Source organism: Megalops cyprinoides, chromosome 25 (genome assembly GCF_013368585.1).
Source record: "Megalops cyprinoides isolate fMegCyp1 chromosome 25, fMegCyp1.pri, whole genome shotgun sequence".
Classification (NCBI taxonomy): Eukaryota; Metazoa; Chordata; class Actinopteri; order Elopiformes; family Megalopidae; genus Megalops; species Megalops cyprinoides.
The window spans coordinates 17,300,863-17,320,154 of record NC_050607.1 but is presented as its reverse complement, the minus strand read 5'-3'; the positions used below and the strand labels follow the sequence as shown (position 1 = coordinate 17,320,154).

The 19,292-nt window shown below is 47.4% G+C and overlaps 1 protein-coding gene across 1 annotated transcript in view; it reads left to right on the top strand.

Annotated features, from left to right (window-relative positions):
* LOC118771975 (SH3 and multiple ankyrin repeat domains protein 3-like) overlaps positions 1 to 19,292 on the top strand; it is a 285,841-nt gene that overhangs the window by 165,232 nt on the left and 101,317 nt on the right. Inside the window, 1 exon segment of the mRNA XM_036520181.1 lies at positions 16,323 to 16,501. Coding sequence (XP_036376074.1) covers positions 16,323 to 16,501 — 179 coding nt within the window.

Here is a 19,292-nt window from a genome sequence, read left to right as displayed (position 1 = left end):
CTGCATCTTTGTCAGTCTTCTCCTACCTTTTCTCCCTGTTTTTCTTTCTCATCTTACTTTTACTCTGGTTTTTCCTCTTGCTTCTCTGCTTCTCCTCATCGCTCTTCCCTGATCACTCCTCTCCCTGAACACTTTTTCCCTGATCACCCCTCTCCTCTTCTGGGCCTCCTCCTTCTGTTTCCTCTTTTCCTCTTTTCTGCATCATTCTCCTCTTTGTCATTCCTCTCCTACCTCTTCTCTTTTTCTCTATCTTCCTTTTGGTCTGTTTTTTCATGCCTTCCTCTTCTCTTTCTCCTCATCTTTCTTCCCCTCCTCTTCTCCATCTTTTGCATTTCCTCTTCTCTTCTTCTGCTTCTTAATGCCCTCATCTTTTCTCCTTGTCTTTTTTCTAATTCCTCGAGTCATAAGGATATGTGAAAGCAGGGCCTGAAACGTCTGTAAATTACTCTCTAAAAGGAACCTCATTGACAAATGGAAGCTGGTGAATTACTGATTGTCTCCCCACATCCCTGACCCAGCTGCTCGGGTACACAGGAGCAGGGCGGCCTGCTCTCTGTCTCTGTTACATCGCTGCTCATTGGTCCATTTCCGGACCTCTCAAGTTTGAGCAAATAAGTCTGCCGAGGTAGTTCCAGGAACTCAAGCACAGCTTACAATTTGGTCTTCTGTTCCTTTTTTTCAAAGGACATCATGCAGATGGTTGTTTTTGGGTATCTTAAGTTTTTTAACCCTTTTGGTTAAAGAGAGAAAGACAGTGGGTGGAGAACCTACGACAGGGAGCTGGGACTTTTTTGTGAGGAATCTGAGTGGTTTTATCTACATGGATTTGGTTTATTTGGTGCACGTGTAAAAATTTGGATTTAAGAAGGAGGTGTACCTAGCATTCCTGTCAGTGTCCCGAGTGTCAGCAGTAGAATTTCAGATGGCATCCGCACTCTCTCTAAGTCAGTGGCAAGTTAGTTAAGGCTTTATCTCCAGGCCCAAAAGGGCAGATTGAGCCCAGGCCAGGCGAGTTGCTGGGGAGCGGTGGGTTCCTCTGAGCTGGCAGCCCAGCTCAGAGCACCCAGGGAAGGTAACATTCTGTCGAGCGGGCAGACGACAACTCCCCGAAGCCAAGGAGTGTGTGGCCAGATGGACAGCAGTAATAATGATCACCGTGGAGACCAGGAGGACGTGCGGGCTGATAGCCGTGAGGAGCCATGCGGAGTTCTTCTGGAACTGGCCCTCCGTAATTGGCAGGGCACCGGACACTGTGTTCCACTCAGTAAAGCAGGTAGCTAAAGTTTAATATTTGCGCTTAGTATATTGGCGTTTCCTCTTTCCCAGAATGTTTCAATCAGACATCTCTCCTAATGGCTAGCTGCAAATGACACACTTAAATTACACAGGGGGATGCGTCAGGACTCCATCCTAGGCCTTGCTGACAGATAAGAGACGCTGCAACTGGCATTAGACTTGTGTTTTGTGCATCTGCACATACTGTGATGTAGGTCTCACCTCCTGTTGATTTGCAGAACTTGAAATAAACCATTTGTATCATGTTACAGTCATATTACATGTTATGTTGCGTTAGCTTTTCCATTAAGGCCCTCCTTTTTTTTCAGAAAATGCAGAAGAACTGAGAGATATTTCTGCTCTGTCAGCATTGTTTATTACTTTATATTTATGTGCGCACCGTCCAGAGCAGGGGTGCACCATCCAAGTTCAGCTGCCCAGACTCATCCATATCCCACCCCCTGACAGCCACAACACAAGACCGGCTGCTATTTCATTAAATGGGCTTGGGCTAGGAGGGCACACTCCAACCTCTGCTCCATTTGTATGGAAGATAAATTTAAGAGGTCTTGCTGATATCGGTCTTTTCAGCCATTCGATATGATAAGGGATCACTTAAGGATTGAGTGTTTGCCTTATTATGGATGTGTCAGTCCCGTTTAAATCACATTCCTTGCATCTTTTGCTGAGATATTTTTGTCAGTTTTCCAAGGTTTCGTTGAGTTACGTTTTCCCCAGAAGAACTGTAAGCATGCAAGGCAGAGCACCGAATGAGATAAAACATTAACTAACGCCGTGGATGGGTCTTTGTTATCATTATATTTTAATGCGTTCATTACAGTTTAGATAATTGAGGAAAAGCTTTTGTGTGTCGAAAGCCATTTCACACTTGTTCCTCAGGAACCAAAGGGGAAAAAAAGGAAAACAAGACCTTAATTATGAATGATTTAGGTAAATTACAGTGCGTGTGATGAGATGAGTAAGAGCAAGTATGTATAAGGCAGCATTGAGTCCAGCCCCGGTTCTGTATTTCCCCGAGGAGGACTTGCTGTCACCTCGTGCAGAAGTGAATTACAGCTCGTCCAGGTTCAGGGAAAGGCTGTTAGTGCAATGGTGCGTGTCTCACGCGTGATCTATGATGCACCTTCCCCCAGCGGACCGGCACTGCTGTCAGTAGAGTCACGTGATCCACAGGGCCCAGCTACGCTGGAGGAGTCAAGACACAGCATCAGAACATGGCGGTCCCAGTCAGAACAGTCCTCATTCTAATGTAGCCCAAGCGCATAGAGTGCTGCTCAAGTCGGTCATGGCGTGCTTCCATCGGAGGAGACTGCCAGTTGGAGCGGAAGCACGGTCGGCACATGACCACCTTTTCACATGGGCACGGCTTCATTCATCTGTGACCGCTCAGAAGTTAAGTCCACTCTCCTGTTGCAGCACGGCAGATTGTTTGTGCTGCTGTGTGGATCTCCCATGGTCCCTCAGCTCTGAGCGCTTCCCATGCTACGGGGAGGGGAGGAGCAGTGCTCACTCTCTGTCAGCTTTCCTCCTGCTATCGGTCTCTGTAGATGGATACAGAATGCTTCCCCGTACAGAGATGACTGTCATTGTCTCAGAGCAGACCCAGGAGGTGAGAGCTCTCAAAGCCTAACTATAAGACACTCATTATCACAGGGAGACAGAAGCATGAAGACTCAGGAGAGGCGTAGTGGGCTCTGAAGAGGCACCTAACAACCTTCTCATAAAATCCATGAGTATCCTAATGCATGGTTACAATATATGTATCCTAAGTGGGATTTGATTTAACCTTAAGTTTTTTTTTTAAGGGTCAGTTAGTACTTGAAAATACCACCCTCACCGGAGTGATTGATACATAAATAGGTGGTCCAACCAGCAGCTTGAATGGGAATTTGTTTGATATGGGAATCTGAGAGGCAGCGGCTGTGTAGAGCGCGAAAAAATACACAGCAGCGAGTCTGAAAGCGTGTTGTAGGCAGGATGTTTTGCGCGCGTGCGGCTCCACACCTGATGGGATTACAGCAGTCTCAGCTGCCGCTCTCCCTCTGACTGTATTACCCAGCCCGGAGGAACAATAACGCCGCGACGGCGTGACAGGGACATTGAAATAGAGGGACACGGCCAATTCGCCCGCCCTTCCCCTCAAGGCGACCGTGTTACCCCCAAGTCCATCCATCATAGGCCCTGTCACCCGCCACCTGATCCCGCGTTTGATCTCCGCCTCCTTTTCGTGGTGGGACGCTCCGCCGAGTTCCCTCCGTGAGGCCATGCCGCCTGCCCTCGTGCACGCTACACGAAAACAAATACAGCCGTGTTCGCCGTTCACAACGTGCAGTGTGCCACGGGTGTGGGGTGACACGTCCAGGAGGGTCTGCGTCAGTGTGTCACACTTTCTCAACTTTGATCAAAACCTCAGTAATCTCACTCTTGTGGCCACTCTACACCGTTGTGAGTAGTAATTATAGTGCTGAAGTGTATTGTTAATTATTCCTGCAAAAACCTATTAGCATAGATAACATGCTTATTCAGAGATGGTAACCCCATTATGCATTATTTAATGGAGCTCTTAAGCTATAGTACCTGTACTGTAGTACATGTTTTAGTTTTTTTCTGTCTTTTGGTCTTCAGCTCTCTGCACTCTAGCATCTACACTGAAATGGTTCATTTCTACATGTTGTGTCTGTAGCCCATACCTTCTGTCAGGGTATTTTTGTTTTTAATCATACAGGGCTGCAGGGTCCTGTTGTTCAAAGCCTGTGGGGGCTGCATTCTCTAATCTTCATGTGTTAAGGTGACAGGACACCTCCAGTACGCGCTGCCGGTCGGTCAGGTGTGGGAGGGGGCGCGGCCTGCCCTCCGCCGCGTGTTTGGCAGCCCGCGCCACGCCGGGGCGGAGACCTGCCCCCGTTTCCGTGTGCGCCAGCCCATTGGCTAGAGAACAGAGGCCTCGCAGGCCCCGGGCCTCCCCCTGCGACCGGCTGCGACCAGCTGTCCCGTCCGTTCGGGAGGCAGGGGAGTGTGAAATTAGCTCTGCTGGTCAGCCCCGACGCCCACGCCGCCGCTTCCTGCCCGCGGCATGCATGAGGAAGCACAGGCCATATAAGGATAAGACAGGGCGGTGACGTCATAAAAGTGTCACGGTGTCCACCGGGCAGAGCCGAAGTCGTCACTTTCCGGTTGTATATGGCATCTCACAGGATGCTCCTCTCACTATTTTAACTCATTTCTGTTCATTTATACCTGAGGAAATGTACCTGTAATCTTAACACTTACAGTATGCAAATTGCATCTACATATTTTCACTCTGCACCCATTAGCCTCTGAGCGAAAGTCAGCTCAAGAAATTCTTTTTACATTATTGGCATTTAGCAGACATTCTTATCCAGAGCAACTTACATCAGTTACATTTTTTTTGCAATGTTATCCATTTATCCAACAGGATATTTACTGAGGCAATTGTGGGTTAAGTACCTTACCCAAGGGCCCCAGTGGGGAATTGAACCGGCAACCTTTCAGTTACGAGTACTGCTCCTTAGCCACTATACTACACAGCCAAATTCTGTGAATAACGGGACCCTCAGATCTACAACCTGTCCTCCTTTATATGCTCCTAGCTACAGTGGAGGCACATGTTTGCAGCCTTAGATTCCACCAGAGGGATCTGCAAAAAGAAAGCTTTTCCGCTCTTCTCTCACTTCTTATTTCATTTACTACCCCTCTGTGAAGATGGTCTATGATAATTCCATCGCGGCTCTCCGTAACACTAGTCTTGCTCTCGGAATAAAGGTTTCCATAGCAACAGGAAGCAGGAAAACAAAGACAGCAGTTCTGATGAACTCTGTCTATCAAAAGTGTAGTTCTCCCTCGCGGTGATATTGTAGTGTCCTTTCTCATTCTCTCATCCCTCTGCTACTTAGTTCCATAGCGATCGTCTTTAATAATGTTTCTGTGATCATTCCGGTCTCGATTCTGGCATTATACAGAGATGCGTGTGCTGCAGTAATGGTCCTGCTTTGAATCTGAAGCCCAAACTAACATTTGAGGCTGCAGTAAGCAGTAATTGTGGGTGTTCTGGGATTTGTGGTCTGAATTATCTGGTCTGGTTCTGCCTGCTTCACATGTAGGTCTGTAATATGGGGCAGATGAAAGAGGGTTACTGTGTTACTGTGTGGCTGTATGCGTAGTGTGAGATGAGTTCTGGTCTTTTTCCACTCTTATGCCAGGTCTGGCTGCTGCTCCTCAGCCCATTTCCACAGCATGGTCTCTCAGGCCGCCAGAGAGGGGTCCGAGCAGCTCCTCCGACCCGTCAGCGTTCTGGTGCTGCCCGGCCCGCGGCCGAGAGTAATGCTGGCGCCGTGACGTCGTCATGGCAACGCAAAGCGGCACCAAAGGCTTGGCTTGCTCGCTCGCGCCGACGTGAGCCACAGAATCTACGAGCGTGAGGCAGTGTGAAATTGCTGATTTTGAGGCCCTTGTTGTTTTCACAGATAATGCGGGTACGGGAGATAAACGGGAGCCCTAGTTCACAGTACCAGCCGCCATTCAGAAACAGCGCCGCTTCACAGAAATGTCAACATAACAGTCCCACCGGCCCCATGGGGGAAACAGATACAAGGCCGCCTGCTAAGCAGCCAGAGAAAGTAAGGCAGTGTACAGGGGGTGAGGGCCCGGACCTCTGTGTCAGAGGGCCCTGCTGGTTAAGAGCGGAGATTATCACTGCAGGCACGCCCCCGTCCCCGCAGGATGAGAGAGAGCCTGTGTCAGCACTCTCCTCAGCAGGCATTAGTCACACATTGATCAGCTGAACCCGGCCTGTCCTCTCCTCAGAGCCCAGGTTCCAAAGGTACCATCCACGTATTGAACGCTGGGATGAGCTATCCCCACTTCCATCACTGTACATCACCCTCACCCCCCTAAAAAATGTAGTGAGCCAGTTCCTTCCTGAGTTAAAAAGCCCTTGTTCAAAAACACAACATTGTACCCTTTTTATGTACTGTATATGTGTGTGTGTGTGTGGGTGTGGGTGTGCGCGTGTCTGTATGTGACATGTATAAATGGATTGGTTTGTTTGTGGCCTTGAGTCAAAGCAATATTGAGTGGTAAGAGTTTGAAATGAATGGAGCGTCTGAGAGACACGCATGCTAATGCAGGATATCATTAACCACAGATACCTCTGTTACCTCCTCTGCTTCTTAGGTACTTCCCTGCTTTTACGTAACCATAATAAAACGTAAAAAGGACAAAGCCGGGGTCACAGGCTCCGCATTGCTTAGTGATGAGAGAATAATGGGGGGAGGAGTCTCCTGTGCGGAGGGCCGCAGCTGGCGGGTGAAGGGCAGGCCTCTGTCAAAGCAATCAGCGAACGGGGCAGGGAGAGATCAGGTCTCTGCTGGAATTTACAAGCAGATTCCCCACACTGGGGGATTTCAATTAAGTGCAAGGGGAGACTAACCTGCCATTTATTTATGCTAAAACACTCAGGAGGAGAGTGAAGGGGCCATGAGAGGAATACCTGAACTTTAAAAACATGAATTTAGAAACTGGATGCATAGGCTGAGGTTCTTTTGAAATTACAGCCTAGGAGAATCATTGGGAGAGTATGAACCAGACAGCAGAGGGTCAGAAGTGACTCAGATTGAGATGGACTGATAAAGACATTAGTGCTTTGCAAGTATCATGCTCTGCAGTCTCTTTAATCAAAAGACTTTATTAAAATGCTTGTAACCGAGTTGGAATGAAATTGAAAAAAATTAATGTATTGAAAATCGGCCATAATTTTCTACGAAGATTTTTCAATGAATGAATTTCCGTTCATTTCCTGAATTGACGGTACTGAGATGAAATTGACTCCAGCTCTGGTTTGTATCATTAGGCAGCTATTACAGTTGTAGGGGGGGATATGAACTATAGATATAACAGTACTTGATGACTGCTTGCTGGGGTTGGTTTTAGTCAGTCATTTTGAACATGGAGTATTGAATATGCACAGGTTAGCCTGCAAGGAGGTAGGAGTAGCTTCTGAGTCAAACCAAGGTGGGGACGGAGAACCAAAGCAACCCTGTGGAAAAAGTTGCATCAAGGCTGAAAATAATTATTCTTCGGATTAAATTGACTAATCTATTCTGTAACGGAATGGCTTCATTTAACAAATGCTTGGCTAAGGTGAAAATTCTGTGGACCAATCAGCACAACCTGCTCAAGTCAAGAGCTGTAGAGCTGTTCTGTGAGCCTGGCGTCCATGTTGGCTCCAGGATTCCAAAGCCAAAGCTTTAGTCTAGAGCTGTTCTGTGATCCGGGCGTCCACATTGGGTTGAGAATGCGAAACCCTGCAGTCAGCTGCTTGTGTCTTACTGCATTCTGCCTCACCCCCACAAGCCATCTGTCTACCTGTCAAACACTGAAGGCTCACAGCATTGTCCACCTGTCTGGTGCCATAAAAAGGCACAAATTATTTTATGAGGAGTGTGATAACTCTTCACCTGCGCTGTTTTTTCCTTGTGATGCAGGAGTTGTTGCTTCCTATTATCCTATTTTAGACAGTTATTATGCACTGTGCTTCAATGCATAGTATAGACCTGTCCTGTATTGCAGACCTTTAAATGTACTTACAGTGGTTCTTCAAAAACGTATCATTCTGGTGTTTTGTTGGATATACTAGACATTTTAAACCTATTTTACAAAGGACATTGACTTGTAGTTTGCGTTATTTTCAGATGCCCACTATTATTATCGAGCCAAAACTCTAATTCATTCTGAGCTCCAGTCTGACATGATAATTGTCAGGTAAACAACTGAAAAAACCTGAGGTACCAATTAAGTGCAGTTATTCTTTGTTTTTTTTTAAGTGTTGTTCATTCTAAAGATCAACCCCTCACCCCAGAAATGGGAAAAAACATCTCTGTGTTTTCACGGCACAAGGTTTTAGTTTTATTGTTGTCTGGCAGGGTTGAACAGACATCCAGAATACCATAATCATTACCGCCGGGCTGTAATATTGCCACATGAGCCTGAGAGAGTGGACCGTAATGACACCTCAGGTCCTAGTGTGCAGCGAGAGAGAGAGGTGATGACCATAGTGGAGCTGATGATGATCACAGTTTGAATTGGTCCACAGCTCTGTCATTGAGTTATTTGTTATGTGGGTGCTTCATACTGGCATTAATGGCAGACACATCCGTATTACAGTAGTTTCAGTACTCCGTCCTCGGTACTACTTCAGTTTCCTGGCTGGCTGGGAGTCTGTCTCCACAGACAGCAGCCAAGGTTTTGCCATGGCTAGACACTTGTTAGGTCCCACAGACAAAAAGGCAATTAATAAGAGAGGCCAGAGGTCTGTGCCTTCAGTACATACTGTGTCAGTGGCTGACCACATTTAGAGGATAAAATGTAGCTATGTAAGTCCCTACAACACTGAGTGGGCAGGGCTCAGTTGGGGTCCTACAGAATAAATCTTAGCTGTCTGCTTTATGCCTGTCTGGAAATGTGAGGCCCCTTTAGAATACAGCTGGAAAGGAATTCTGTGGTTTAATTTAGTTATTGTAATTTATAAATGTAAAAATACTTGTGTAATTAGTCAAAGGTTTTATATAACTTGGCATTTTCAGAGACAGAATTCAGATTGGGCTTAGTATGGTCACAATCACTTGTGCACTTTCGAAAATATCCTGTTATGACTTAAAATTTGCAAGGAGTCACCCCTTCTTGTGAAACACCCTTTTCAGAAAGTATTCCCCTGTAAATGTTGGAGCATTGCAACTGTCAGAATGTTTGAGCGCTTAGACTCGCTTGTGGTGTCAAGCTTTTAGTTCATTGCTGTTGGAGGAGGGGTGGGGTTAAGAATAGAGGATGGGTTTTGATTCCAGAAAGCATGTCTGATGAACAAAGCCTCGTTTTGAAGGCAGAGTTTGGCTGGTGATGAGGAGGCCATGATGAATCCCCCCCCTGTGGGATATCTGAGCCACGCAGACAGCCCTGGGAGACATGTCTGCGAAAAGGAGAGAACAGTCAGAGCAGAGGCGGGCCGTTGGCCAATACCCAATCACGGTCCGGAGATGGATCACGGCATCCCATTGGCCATTGGCCTGCACACCTGCTTCCTGTGTAATTAGCCCCTGATGCAACTCTTCTCTGTGTGGTGGCACTGCGCCCTGTTGTCAGAAAGCATTTCCGGGATAAAACATCAGCGGAACGCTACCCGAATCTCAGAACTGCATTGGAACGGGGTTCTTCAGAGCGCTGGAGTTATGGTGACGAGGGCAGATGTCCTTCCTCACCCTCTGAAGGTTAATCCAGAGCAGGGGTTTAATTATCCTCACAGGAATCTGCCTACTCTGAGCGTACAGTAGGCCTCTCCAGCCACAGCTGATAAGCCACCTTTTGTAATGGAAAGTTTGACTTCAACTCTCTGCTGACTCAGTCTGATCCTAAGCCACATGTCTTATGATATTCCCTAAAAGCAGGCCATAATGGTAAAAACTGTATGTAAAGACTATTGAATGCCTACTGTAGCTCCTCTGGTAGTAAAGCAGGAGGCCCGTCAAAGACTGTCAAATCCCTCTCTAATTAACGCTGTCATAAAAACACAAACTTAATTGTCCCACAGGGCGGTGACCTCAGCCTCTTGTTCCTCATTTTCTTCACCTCATGCTTAGCAGCATGGTTCATTTTCTCATCTGTAAACACTCAATAAAACATCTGTAAACACTCAATAAAACAGCCAATTGAACATGCTGTTATATATCTTATCTGTTGTACATACAGTATGTTAATACATTATGTACAGTAATATAGATGCTTTATGACTTAGTGGTTTATAGCATTTTCATTCTCAACATTAATCGCCAATGATATTGGAGGACACCCCTGAGAAATATGCCAAAATGACTCAGCTTTGGAACCTGAACAACTTTTGACAGATTGTACAAGTTTGTATACTTGCATATAAATGCTACATACAAACTTGTGACAATTACCAGCATTAGCATTCTGAGCTAGTTTTGTGATAAGAGCAATTGTCTCATTCAGAGGTAGAGTTTAAATAAAAATGGCCCGCGTACAATTGTTAACATTTAAGGTATATTCCTGCCACAGAATTCAATTTGCCGTTGTGAAGAAAAAAGCGGCCGCGCGAGCCGTAAATCTTCTTTACGGCGAGCGTCTGTCTCCTGTATAGCGCTTTAAAATACCGGCTGGGGCTGCGCGCGGTGAAGGAAGCCTCTTCCTCATTGTGCTGGTTGTGGGCCCGAAAGCCTTTTGTCTGAATCATCACAAAAGTGCTGTGGAGAGAAAGACACCTCGACACCTCTAGTGTGGGGGGGGGATGTCAGGGCGTACACATTGGAAGTGCGTCGAGATAACTTTGTGGAGAGGCGAGGGGGAGCAGATAACGTCAGCCGCGCCTCGGCCTGATGAGGGAACCTCAGACACCCAATTAATGGGCTGACTGCGCTAAAGCGGGAGATAGCCGAGGGGAACGGACGCAGCGCCGGACCCGGGCTGCAGGTATTCGGCTCTGCCATCAGGGGCTGTATGTCGGCGCCTGCCGATCTAGCAGTAATATGCAGGCGTCTACCCCATGAAATGTCTCCCACAGCCCTATCTTCAAAACTTCTGCAGGGGTGGATCCTGCCTTTAGATATGCAGTGAATGGAGCGAAGGTTGGGTTGAAACTTTGTATCACCTGCTAAATGCTAATTGAATACCGGTCTGTAGTTTGCAGAGGTAGGCTGGTAGTGCTGTATGCATTACCCTGCCCACTCTCACAACCCTTTGTCCATCTCCTCTCCTATTTGTGATCAGAGACTTGGCAGGGTAGGTAGGCCTGTTGCTATGTTTCTGTGCGGTACAGTAATTAAGAGTATTAGCATCACACAGCGGTTTCCTCCTCAGGCCTCTGGATCAGACTCTGATTGGTCTGAATAATGAAGGGGACCAGGTCTGTGTTCCTTGACTTTCACTGTCACCAGCAGTTAACTTTTTCTTTCTTTCTTCTGCGTTGCCTCCCCCGGGACAACAGAAGTCAAAGGGTTATTAGTGCCTGCAAACCACAAACCCAGATGGGCCTCGGCAATCAATTTTAGATGAGACTTTGCTGACTGATGTAATGGCAATGCAGAATCCACACACACACATACATACACACACACACACACATACACACACACACACACACACACACATACACACACACACACACACAGACACACACACACACACACACACACACACACACACACACACACACACACACAGACACACACACACATATGCATGTGCACATGCATGCACGCACGCACGCACGGCGCTATTTTTATTTTTATTTTTATCTTTATTTTTATTTTATTTATCCTTTATTTCAAGGTCCCATTGAGATACAATATCTCTTCTGCCAGGGAGTCCTAGTCAAGATGGGCAGCAAAATGAAATAAACAGGTTTCATATAAAGGTACAAACAAGGACAGATAACACCACAGAAACATATCAAAAATGCAACAAACAGATACAAAACATACAGGGATCAGGACATTGTCATTGTCATCATTGGTTTCACATTGCTCAGTTTGTCACTCTCCACCTCCTGTCTCCATGGCAACCCCACAGTGCTGTTGTCCAGGCTGAAGGTCATGGTCTGTAGCCACAAGCAAACAAGTCCTCTGACCCTCAGGGTCTTCACCCGTGGAGAACAGCGCATGTTCCACTTCACAGGTGATGCTAAATGCTGCTCAACAGCTGAAATGTGTGTCTTATGCATCAAATGCCAGTAGCTGTGATGTAATTAACTTGTGGCGGGGCTTCAATAGTGTTATGCTCACATGGTCTGACACTGTTGCTCATTCAACTTGAATGGATACACTTCTGTTCTATTGTGCTGGAAGTCGCTCTGGATAAGAGCGTCTGCTAGATGCATGTAATCTCATGTAATAATTTCATCTGCAATCCACACTGTTTGGTACCAAGAGGTTCTGTGGCCAAGATTACATGTGCTGTTTGGACTTGGAAGCAGCTCATGGGACAGCAGTTTGCTGAGTAACTATGTATATTTCATTGTCAGTACTCAGTAGTGTGTGTTTCAGTAACCACCCTGCCCAGGGCTGTCACTGAACTGGAAGTGATTTGAGCAGCTTTTCAAAACAAATGTGCCTCTCTGCCATTGTGCCACACTTCGAGAGCTTTCTTGTTCTCTTCTGTGGGAGTGTGGTGAATGGTCTCAGATCAGGTGCTCCTGGTTTTGGCTTACAGACCTGAACATTCTGGCTTTATAATGATCACTCACTTTCCTCTATAGCCTGACAGAAATCAGCAGCTGTGTCCACAGTGTAGCGGTGCAGTGGAAAGTGAGGTTTCATGAACCCACCTCAGAGTGGCACATGGGTGGAGCTATCAATCACTGACATGTATAAACCAATCAAAAGGCTGCTTACGTCAGCAGAACATTACGGTTCAAATCAGTGAATGACTGACAGCACACTGGTAGCTCCACCCATTCTGAGGTTCACGAGGCCATAAATGTCTGTAAATTCTCTGAAATAGCTCCTTTTACGAGAGTTGATTTTGATTAAAAAGAGCAGATTTCTTAGACAATCAGGGTTGTTAAATCAGATGGTTTCCCACCTGGGATAACCAATGCCAAGAATAAGTCAGTTGTTCTTGTGTCAGGGCTGTTGCACAGAAATAAATACTGAAATGGCCAACTTCAGTGCTTTCCTTAACTCCGCATGTCAATTGGGGTATGTTTTTATGAATCATTCCTTGAGAAAGAAAACATGTAGTGTTACCTGTAAGCAATTGCATTATCTATTATTATCTTTACGTTAAACATTTGTAAAATTCCCATTCTTTCTCTTATCTTCTTATCTCCTATATATATAATATACATATGCACGTATTATGTATGTGTGTATATATAAATATATATATATATGCACACACACATGGTGAGACACTGACATACCCATACTGCTGCTTGCTAGCCTTTTTTCATGTATTGAAGGTTTCTAGGGTTACCAAAGTAGAACTGGTGTCCAAGGAGACAGCAGAGACTTTCAGCATGCATCCTCTCACACTCCTGCATTATGCTGTACTGCATGATTCTAAAATCGTGTTACCTCCCTGCACCCCCTCATACAGCATACAGCAGTGACATATCTGATGGCAAGTCCCAGGGTTTGAACTGGCTCAGTATGCAGGATGATATGTATTGCTGGCATTTTTATAATGATTTGCATATTTTCAGACACATTTATGTGTCTGGATAAAATTAAAATGCAAATTTGACATCAGAACCTGCAACCCTGTTGTCACTTACGGTATCCACAGCAACGCAGCTGGCATTTCAAAAAAATTGAGTTAAGCCAATAAATACAACACATAGCTACAGCTTCAGGTTTGTATGGACTCTCACTGGTCAGTTTAAAAACGCACCGATCCAACAGCATGTAGTGTTGTCCTTTTTCTAATAATGACATTCACAACAGCCAGAATCAACTGATTTTCATTTCCTGGAGAGATATTACTCTCTCTGCCCTTTTGTCCAAATATTAGGATAAGATCCATTGGTGTTTGGTTGACGTGGAGGGACTGCTCACAATCTTATGCTTGTTTTATTTTCCTTAAGTGTGTGGCATTTTGTCTAATTGTCCCTAATTTAATTGCATCCCTGGGTTGCAGCTGCCAAATTGTCTATTAAGCACATTGATGTTAGTAGAACTTCGTTTTTGGCCTCTCCTATGTATCTGGGCCCAAGTTCCCTGAACCTCATCAATGACACTACATTTTAGATTATGAAGGAAGTTTCCTTTGTATCCCTAAAACACAAATGGCACACATGTGGCATTGTGGGGTGCTTGTATTCAGTGTTGATCATCTCCTCCATTTAAGACATAGAACAGAGATTTTCTTTGTCCTCTGGGGGGGGGGGGGGGTATATTTGATTGATGTGAAGCTGGGTACAGCCCTGGGTTATTAACGTCTTTTCCAATTACAAACCCAACCTATAATTATGAAGGGTAACCCATTATGAAGTGCTTTTGGTTTGGGGTGAAGAAGAACATGTGCAATGGCAGTGGGTTGAGAGAGATTAAGAGGCTGGAGAGAGCTGCGCTTGTTTGAAAGAGATCTGATAAAGCAATAAGTCCAAGAAGGCCGGAGCATCAGCAAAGCCCTAAAGCACCATTTCTGCTTCCTGTTTTCATTGCCATTTATGAGTTTTATACAGATTTTAGATGGATTTTTGTGAGTTTGTTGTTAGTTTCATTTCTTTTTCGAAAAATGCACCGTCTGTTTGATGACTGTTACTTGACTAATTTAGAAACCAGCTCAGCTGACCACAGAACTGCTTTTTTTTGTCCTCATGCTTCTGAGGTTATTTTAGAACAAACAGCGGAGTTTGTATCCCGCTTTTAGTGTCCCGCCGCAGTGGAGTCCTCTGCTAAGCGTGATGTACTAGCGTCATCATTCACCTGTATACGCTGCTTACTTGCGCAGGCTGTGCTGTGGAGCGGATTAGGCAGCACCTGTTCACCGCTCCGGCTGAGCTCAGAGCTCCGGCACTTTGATCAGCGCAGAGCTGAAGGCATCCGGTCTGCCTGCCAGCCCGCCCTTTATCGCGGCCCTGTGAGTCGTGGCCCATGTCCCATTGTGCTGCGGGGCCAGGTCCCCAACCCCCCCCCCCCGTGTTTCAATGCTGAATTCTCAGCCCGGCCGTTAATATCACACTGCCACTCCAGCCTCACATGCCTGCAGTAATTGAGAGAGAGAGAGAGAGAGAAAGGGAGGGGTGTGTGTGAGAGAGAGAGAGAGAGAGAGAGAGAGAATGAAAGAGGAGTTTGATTTGATTGATCTAGGAAGGGAAGGGAGGGGCGGAGGAATCCCTGACTCACAGAAAGTGGATGCAGAGGAACAATGAAGAGACCAGTAAATAATAACAACACACAAACGCAACACACGTGCCCCCCCCTCACAGTGATAAAACACCGGCCCTTACCTGTACAGAGCAGAGCAGCCAGCCCTCCAGGGAACACTGAGAAGCACTGTGGAGCTGGAAAGCAGAGCTCGGACCGGAGCAGGCAGAAATCAGGAGCAGAAAGAGAGAGCGAGGGAGAGGGAGAGAGGGAGAGGGAGAGAGAGAGGGAGAGAGAGCAGCCGAAGGAACGAGAGGGGAGATGAGCTGGGAAGCAGCGGCGACAGCAGTGATGAATTAGAGGTCCGCGGACCGGCAGCTCCGCACGCCTGCGTCTCTCTTAGAATTCTCGGCCTGTCTCCTTCAGGGGCCGGTGTCGTAAGGTGGGGGAGGAGAGAGAGAGAGAGAGGGGGAGGAGGCAGGGAGGGGGGCGCGAGGGAATGGGCGGAGGAGGAGGAAGAGGAGGAGGAGGGAAAGGGGGGGGGGGCGCGGAGGGGGTGGAGCGGAGCGTCAATTAAGCAAACGGGACGGTGGTTTATGCCCCGCGCTCCCCAAAGACTTGTTTTAGGGAGCTGGAACGCAGGCACAAATCAATGTGATGGCGGGGTGGCGAGCGGCGCGCGTGGTATAATGCTCAGAGAGGGCTGGGAGAGAGAGACGGGGAGGGCAGCAGCACAGCTCAGCAGTGTCAGTGTTTCTGAGGGGTGGATGGGAGCAGCAGCCGGAGCCGGAGCCGGAGCAGGAGCAGGAGCAGGAGCGCAGCGGGGAACTCTCACCCTCCCGGAAAGGGGCCGAACGCCGTAGCTCCGGACATGCGTGACTCCCAGACCCGGCGCTCCCGCGGGCACTAGGGACAGCGGCGTGGGGGAGGGGGGGGGGGCGGGGGGCGGGGGCGGAGCGCGCTCCTACGTCCGAGCGGAGGAGGAGGGGAGGAGGAGGAGGAGGAGGAGGAGGAAGAGGAGGAGGGGGCGGGGGGCGGCGCTCGCTCCGGAGGAGCCGCCTCGCAGGGCGCGCGAGGGGGGAAACCCGGCGCGGGGGGCGCGTGGGGACCCTCGGCCATGATGTCGGTGACCACCGGATTCAGCTACGAGCTGCCGGGGATCACCACGGTAACCTATGTTTTCGTTTACAGCCCCAGCACGGTCCAGCGGGAGCCCAGCCCCCCTCCCCAGCCGCCGGCCCTCGCCGGCCCCCGGGGGCCCAAGAGGAAACTGTACAGCGCGGTCCCCGGCCGCACCTTCATCGTGGTCAAGCCCTACACACCCCAGGGGGAGGGCGAGATCCAGCTGAACCGAGGGGAGAGGGTAAAGGGTAAGTGAGCTGCTGCCGTCTCTTAACTGCCGGGGCTCTCATGCTAAAGCACTCGGACCTCCACGCTCCAGCGTTCAGGGAGAGCTCAGCCAGCCTGCTCTGTGCTTTCGCATTCGAGTCCCATGCTTTCTCCTGCTGCTATCCTTAAAGCAGTTCGCACAGCTGAATTTGCTTGCCACGAGCATACTGCAATAGGGTTAGACAGTATGGTAATTTTGTGTTCAACGTGCTGCTCTCACGAGCTGTCATCGTTTCTCCAGGGCAGATGCTGGTACTCTCGGTCATCTCCAGGAAGGGGGCTAGTCCCCACTGTGCGTGACCAGTCCAGGGCTACATCAGTCATGTTAGAGTTGTCCGTCCGAGCCCACAGTGCAGTTGTTTAGCTGTACGGGAGCATGGCTGGTTCAGTGGGATGGGCAGAGATGTAGCCTCCTGATTCATTCCACAGGAGTTCGAGGGATCACGGCAGTGCCGTGTTTTCCGACTTGCGCTTTCGAATGTGGAGTTCTAAGCAGCCTGTCGTTGCTGAATGTTTCGGTGTATTTCTGTTCAGTTGTCCTGAGCTTGCCTCCGTCCACATTCATGCATTCAGGGGCCTTTGGCAAGCTTATGTAAAAGGACAATTTAGTTATAGCTGTTGCCTTTTCTTTCTGGTAAGTTAGACGGTTCAGCTGTGTTTATGCAGATAATGCTTTAGCTGTGTGGTATTCCCCAAGCTTTATTACAGCGCTGTATTTTTGTTGCTCTTCAAAGCGTATCTATTTGAGTATTAAGTACAGGGAAATCCATTGGTTTGACCTCATCAATAACAGTGTGTTTTTTTTTGTTCACGATCATGAATCAACTGCTTTTTCATGTTTGTATTTGTTCTTATCTCCATCCATGCCTCATTCAAGACGATCAGTCTAGTGATGTGGGAGGTAAACATGAGAATACTTTGCTTTCCCCCCCTGTCCTTCTAGCTTTAGTGTAGAAATGCTCCAACCAGAAGTGGGAGATGAACACTTTCCTGTATGTTTGTGTGTGAGTGTGTGTGTGTTTGGTGTCCGGAGGTGGTAGATGAGTATACCTCACGTGTTTGTGCATGGTTAGCTATGCATACGGGGCACTATGCATAAAACTGCAACACCCCTGTGGTGTTGTGGCTCTAACCCTGTGTTTGACTTAGCCTTTTCCCCCCTTTTACTGCATGCCTACGGTGTGAACAGTGAGTACACTGTAGACACACACACCAGCGCACTACGTACCTGTACATCACCTGACGGCACTCCACTGCTTACCTGTATGTACGGAAACCGAGTGGTCTGGGCCACCTTTGTGCACGCACCAACCCCCCCAGCCCTCCCCCGTGTCTTGGCTGAACCGCGTCCTTTTCCTCAGAAAGCCTCCCGTAGAGCTCCGTATCCCTGTCTTTCCACAGAGAGTGGTTCTGGGAAATCTCTGGCCTCTAATGAATGGCCGCTGCTGCTGGCGGTGTGGCCCTCCTCCCCGCCCTACACCGCTGTGCTGGGAATGTTTGTGGAGAAACAGCAGCTCAAAACTTCCTGTTTTTTACATGCTTTTCCTTCTAAAAGTTCTATTAGCTATACCGTTCTACTAGTTGTAAGCGGGTCTCTCTTTAATGCTGCAGTCTGTCCCTCTTGAAATAAATGTATTTGTGCATCTAGTTCTCTTTGCTACCCTCCCTCTCTCTCTCTCTTTCTCTCTTTCTCTCTCTCTCTCTCTCTCTCTCTCTCTCTCTTGCTTTCTTCATCTGTAAAACTCAGCACAGCAAACATTTCCAGAGTTTTTGTATTCATTGACAATTCCATATGGCCCTCACAGCTCCACATGCATTTAGGTATTGCGATTGAGCAGCAAAGAGCTGCAGGTGCAGTGCAGCATTGCCCCTAATCCATTAGTGTGCTGTGGGGTACCCAGACCCACAGAAAGCCTGGCTTCTCAGCATTCATCTCCACTGTAGCAGCTCATTCTGAGGACTTGGGAACAGAGGTCATTAGTGTTTCCGCACATCAGTATGGGGATGGCCATAATGTTGCGTGGGGAAACAGGGTGAATGTCATATTTGTGTTTGACTGTGTCTCGTGAGAGTTAACATCAGCTGTCATGTTGCAGAACCCAGAGAAAAGGTGATGTCTAAGTGGCAGTTCTCTTTTTATGAAAGGGTGATGATTCTTATCTCAAGTTCTAAACGCCAAGGGCACAGGGTCAGGGAGAAATGAGTGCAACTTTACAGTGAAATCAGTGTGAAAGTAAAGTAAAACCACATGCTTGGTGCTCTTTTTGGGGAGGTTTCTTTGGGCATTTCATCAAAGGCACGAATCCATCGAGGCATATTGTTGTTAGCTCTGGGAAAATGTTACATTACTTCAAGCAGACATAAGAAGAGGCTGTTTGGTTTTACCACACAAGGTAATTTTTGTCTGATGGTATTTCAGGTTGCTGGTTTACGACTCTTGTAACAGTGCTAAAACATTCTGATATAAAGCAAGGTGATCGGCAGTTCCTAAAATGAGTCTCATAAAGTTTATGCTTTGGTTATACAGGTTATACACTCAACGGTTATACATTTAGTAGTTTCTTTAAGAACCTCATAGCATCTTACAGAAATATTGGATTAATATGCCATCAATTTGAGGGAGCATGAATGTATTATCTTTAGCTGTGTCACTGTCCAGAACATGTCTGTGTTGGTAAGGCAAACTACAAATATTTCTTGTTTGCATTAATATTTGTTATTTGTTATTATTTACCTCGGACATTAATATGGCTAAAATCATACCTCCCCAGA